Below are 6,000 nucleotides of genomic sequence, written 5' to 3' on the forward strand. Positions count from 1 at the left end.
GAAATGCCAGCTGGCCCAGCCAGGACTCGAACCTGTGACCTTCTTGCTGTGAAGCGACAGTGCTAACCACTATGCCACTGTGCCTCCCGCTCTGAAACATTAAATATAAAAAAATCAAAAACATAACAAAAAAACATTAAAATATTCAAAGTATTTTAAAGTGTCCATGATATTAATATTGTGCGTGTTCATTATTACAATATATTGACATATGTCTAGTCTAAAGAAAATATGGAAGCTCCATGAACACGTAATTCTCCCTTGTATACTCCATCTACACAAATTATGCCAGGCTGCCCCCAGACAGTACACTCCCCAAACAGAATCAAGTCTTTGTAAAAAAAACATAAGAGGACACCTTTAAAATGCTCTCATGACAATGTTCTTTCATTCATTTTCTTTTCAGCTAAGTCCCTTTATTAATCACATTTTGCCACAGCAGAATGAACTGCCAACTTATACAGCATGTTTTATGCAGCAGATGCGCTTCCAGCTGCAACACATCACTGAGAAACATTCATACCCACTCATTCACACACATACACTCTGGACAATTTAGCTTACCCAACTAACCTATACCACATATCTTTGGGCTTGTGGGGGAAACCGGAGCACCCGGAGGAAACCCATGCGAACACAAGGAGAACATGCAAACTCCACAAAGAGAGGCCAACTGACCCAGCCGAGGCTCGAACCCTTGACCATCTTGCTGTGAGGCGAACATGCTACCCACTGCGACACCGCGTCACCCTCATGACAATGTGTGCTGGCTAATCAGAAAACTGAAAATAAGAGTGTAACCTGTATGCCTCACTGGTATCACAGCAAAAAGAGTAGCAGTTCTATAAACAGTCGGTAAAAACCAAAGGGCTTTCCTGAAAGGATTCCCCCAAGGACAGAAAATTGCCAGATCTACACTGAAACACACATGCTGAGTCATTATATGGATCACAGCAGTCACACACTCTCCCCACTGCACATTACGCTACACCAGGAAAACCAACATCAGGTTTATATACAATAATGTGGAGTTTTTGCATGCAGATGAGGATGGAATGCAATAAAACAATAACAAAACATGCAAAACTGATTTACATTTTGTATAAACAGTCTAAAACCTGCGTTGATTTCAAAGCATACTATTTTGTGTCGATATTTTGTCTCATATTACTTGATTTGGTATAACTACTCTAAAGTGCACTACATACTCTCCTCCATCTCTTCCACTCATCCCTCTCTTTTTTCGGTCCTCAGTGATATATAAAACACACAGTAAGAGAAAGTGGGAGTTCTGAGAGGAAAAGGTGGGTCATTTAAACCACCACATCATCTACACACATAAAGTATCCTATTTTACAATGTATAACACTAAACTCCAGCATAAACCAATTTTAATAATCGACTTGAGTAATTATTTGTGCAAAAGGAAGAGCAACATGTTAAAAGAATCATTTATTTAAAATCTTTAGATGACTGTAAATATTAACCTCCATTACAGACATAGTTTGTTTTCTTCCTGACAACAATGCAAAAATGTCTGTTTACACAAATGAACAGCTGTGAGACTTTGTTTTAATGTCTCGTCAAGAATATAAAAGGTTGACCTTTGATGAAAAAGGCGTGAGGGAATTCTTTGCAGCATTGTCATGCGCATAACACTCTAATTAAGATTTCTAAAAAAGACACAAGGGTGTATTATGAGCTATCAGCTGATCCCACCAGACAAAGGATTGACAGACAGACGATTCAAAAGACAGCGGAATGTTCTTTAACAGCCAGTTCATTAATTGCATCCATTTATAAAGCTAAAAGCCACAACTCTGGATTCTGATTGGATGTTGCTTGGTGAGCTTAGACAGATAGTCCATCCAAATATGAATATGTAATTACCTCCAGGTTAGTTCAAATTCCTTACTTCTGTTGAATATCATGTTTTGAAGAATGTTAGTAACCAGACAGGTTAACTTTAACGTTGGATTTTCACAGTTGGAAGAAATATATATTATGAAAGTGAATGGCTTTTGTGAACTGTCTGGTCGCCAACATTCCACACAAACTACCATTTCTTCTTGTGTGTTCAACGGAAGAAAAAAGAAGAAAAACTGCAATGCTTGGAACAAGTTGGTCACATTTTATCTTGGTGTTCATTCATTCATTCATTTTCTTTCGGCTTAGTCCCTTTATTCATACAGGGCTGCCACAGCGGAAGGAACTGCCAACTTATCCAGCGTATGTTTAACACAGCGGATGCCCTTCCAGCTACAACCCAGTACTGGGAAACATCCATACACACTTATTTACACACATATACTACGGCCAATTTAGTTTATACAATTCACCTATACTGCATTTCTTTGGACTGTGGGGTAAACTGAAGCACCCGGAGGAAACCCACGCAAACACAGGGAGAACATGCAAACTCACAGAGAAACACCAACTGACCAAGCCAGGACTCGAACTAGTAACCTTCTTGCTGTGAGGCGTCAGAGCTAACCACTGAGCCACTGTGTCACCCTGTTTCAAATTATTAATATACAAATTTTGCCTCAATAAACTTCTATTCTCTGCTGCTTATTAATAGTAATTATTAATCTAGTACTTAGTTAGGTATTGTGCATAGGTTAGAGAGGCAGTACTAATATGTACCTTTAAAGTGCTAATAAACAGCCAAAATCTTAATAATAGGCAGGTAATAAGCCGGTATTAATGGTGAAAATTGGCACTTTTCCTAAAGTGTTACTATTATTATTTATAAATGTATCTTTTTTATTAAAAACTGGCCTTTCACTTTCAGCTTGTTACTGCCACCATTTTAGAAGCAATGATTTAAAACAGTGGCAGTTTTAAAAAATCAGAAGAAATTTGACTTAAAATATAAATAAGATCAATTCCTCTAATAGTTGAGCATATTCTATCATATTCTACAATCTATAATCTACTTTATTAACATGTTTATCTTCATGTTTATGTAACTAAATGGCAAAGTGCCATCTGCTGCCTAGGGTTGGTTAGAGTGGATTCTGGAAGATTCTGTTTCAAGAGCTGTAGGCTCTTCAAAAAAATATCAAAATAAAATATAAACATTATATTTACTTATGTAGAGTGTTTGGGCATTTGAGCATTTCTTTCTCTCTCTCACTTACTGAGATTTGCTGATGCCCCCTAGTGGGCCCCGGTACCCTGGCTAAGTGGTTTAACAATCTCTGCAAATTAATGAATAAATGAAAGAATTTCAGGCTATCTCCACTTCAAATCTTACAATTTCTCTTTCCTTCTATTTTTCAGTCTTCTCACATCTGTGACAAATGTTGCATCTCTGCTTGTTCTTATTCTTCTCGTCTACTCTTTTCCCTCAAATCTGCGATCTTGCGTGTATAAACCGACCCTAAAGATTGTTTTATCTCCCTGTCTCTGGCTCAGTTTGCGATATGAGGGGCAGAGTCCAGCTGTCCCCCCCTCAAGGAGCTGCCCTGCTTGTTGAGTCTTCCTTCTAAAAGTCTCTCCTTTCCTGAAGTAAAAATAGCTAACGATCCAAACAGATGCAGCAGCCGCTGTCCATCCACACACATTCACATGCATACATCCATCCAAAGACAGAATCTTCTAGAAGAATGAGCAGAAAGTCAAGACACTTACAATATGAGTTCTCAGTCAGCAATATTAAAAGCAGGACATGTCCCTGATTAGAGATGCCGTCCCTCAATGTGGAGTTAGGCAGACTATCAACTCCATAAGCAGGTCAAAAGACATGTGGGCCACCATAAAAATAGTCAACTAAATACAGGGTGAGAACCAGCCTTGCAAAAATGTCCATCAGTAATGAATCGGTAACAATTTAGTAAACCAGTAGAGTCTGAATGTGAAATGTCTATAAGGGTGATGATGAATAAATGTGAATACAATAAAAAATGCAATCAGATTCACAGTCACATGCAGGGACATTTCCAATCCATCAAAACAGCACTAATGTTACTAAAAGTTCCAACTAAAAGGACTAAACAAAAAAAAGACCTGCATTTAGAGTTTGCTAATTAACCATTCATCTAAATATTCACATTAATATACCATAAATATAATTTTTTTTATATCATAATTATACTGTATATATATATATATATATATATATATATATATATATATATATATATATATATATATATATATATATATATATATATATATATAGGAACTTCTTTATTTTACAGTGTTCTTGTTACTAGATACTGTATATGTAACAATACACAGTAGTGATCAAGTTGCTTTTATTACTATTGAACTTTATCCTAAGCAAATTGTGTCAATGTAACTTTACAAGGAAAAGAAAAAATAATAATTGAGCTATAATAATAATAATTCGCTATAAAGCTTCATCAGTGCTTCATCATTTCATGAGGCACATTCAGTTCCACAGAATGCTGGATGTGTTCTTGTTAGTTCAATCATAATTTAGTTCCATACTATAATATAGTAATAATTACAGATATATTCCCAACTTAAACTTTACAACAAGTGTATATTCTTAATAAATACAGTATTGCTCAATACCTAAATGGATAATACACAGTAACAAGGACACCGTAAAATAAAGTAAAGAATGAAAAAATCATGCACAATGCACAGGCAAAAACTGTTCAAAACTCTTTTTTTTTATTGAGATTCAACTTTAATTGTATTCTTATTCTTATTATTATTATGAAATCAAAGGGGGTCAAGAAGGTATCACTCACCGTCCGCAGGAACTGGATCTCTTCATCTCCCCCCTCTCCCTCTGCCATCCTTCTCCGAGGGTTATTTGCAGCTCCTCAGGAGAAATCAGAAAATCCGTGCGTTTTCTCTTCAGTGTGTTTCAGTGTCTTCTCTCTATCAGTGTGTGTGTGTGTGTGGGTGTGCTGGAGGACAGCATGAGTCCTGTATCTCTCACAGCGGAGTGAGAGAGAGTGACAGAAGATCCACTGCTGCCTCTCTCTCTCTCTCTCTCTCTCTCTCTCTCTCTCTATCTCTCTCTCTCTCTCAGATCATGTGGATGGTGCTGTACCTTCTTACACATTCACACTGCAACCATATTTGCACAACTGGGCCACCCCTTTGGCTAAAACTGATCCTCCCACTGGTCTAATGAGCTATAAATGGAAAAAAGTGCTTGTGTGTGATGATGATGATGTCTGGTGGAAGACACTGACTGAGACACACTCAAGCAGATATATAAGTCATTTGAAATAATCATGCTTCATTTAGTTGGTATGTCAGCACTAGGGGTATCCTATGGTAATATCTGTGCAAAAACAACAGCTTGAACACAGTAGTGTGCCTAATGTGAGCCGAACGCAGCCCGTTATATCGAGTGCGTGTAAGCTCAGGCACGCTGTGACTGAAACAGAATGCAGACAGTAAACTGATAATATAATAATCTAAATAAACATAAAATTGTATAAATTTCAGACACTGTGTGTGAAATAAATTGTAATGATTGGAAATGGATATTATTTAGATAATATATTTAACTTACATTCAACAGCATTTTTTTGTTTTTGTTTTCGATATATATACAGTTGAAATCAGAATTATTAGCCTCCCTTTGAATTTCTTTTTCTTTTTTAAATATTTCCCAAATTATGTTTAACAGAGCAAGGAAATTTTCACAGTATGTCTGATAATATTCTTTCTTCTGGAGAAAGTCTTATTTTTTTTTTTATTTCGGCTAGAATAAAAGCAGTTTAAAAATTTTTTAAAAAACATTTTAGGGTCAAAATTATTTGCCCCTTTAAACAATTTTTTTATGATCCTCTACAGAACAAACCATCATTATACAATAACTTGCCTAAGTACCCTAACCTGCCTAGATAACCTAATTAACCTAGTTAAGCCTTTAAATGTCACACATTAAGCTGTATGTAAGTGTCTTGAAAAATATCTAGTCAAATATTATTTACTGTCATCATGTCAAAGAAAAAATAAATCAGTTATTAGAAATGAGTTATTAAAACTATTATGTTTAGAAAT

At 36.1% G+C, this 6,000-nt stretch overlaps 1 protein-coding gene across 7 annotated transcripts in view; it reads right to left on the bottom strand.

Annotated features, from left to right (window-relative positions):
* The window catches only part of ryr1b (ryanodine receptor 1b (skeletal)), a 188,007-nt gene extending 183,046 nt beyond the window's left edge, over positions 1-4,961 (bottom strand). For all 7 annotated transcript variants that reach the window (XM_056478876.1, XM_056478873.1, XM_056478870.1 and 4 more), the window contains exon 1: positions 4,728-4,961. In XM_056478876.1, coding sequence (XP_056334851.1) covers positions 4,728-4,775 — 48 coding nt within the window. In that variant the 5' untranslated portion in view covers positions 4,776-4,961. The remainder of the gene's footprint in view (positions 1-4,727) is intronic.
* Positions 4,962-6,000: the final 1,039 nt, after the last annotated feature.

This window comes from Danio aesculapii, chromosome 18, assembly GCF_903798145.1.
Source record: "Danio aesculapii chromosome 18, fDanAes4.1, whole genome shotgun sequence".
Lineage (NCBI taxonomy): Eukaryota > Metazoa > Chordata > Actinopteri > Cypriniformes > Danionidae > Danio > Danio aesculapii.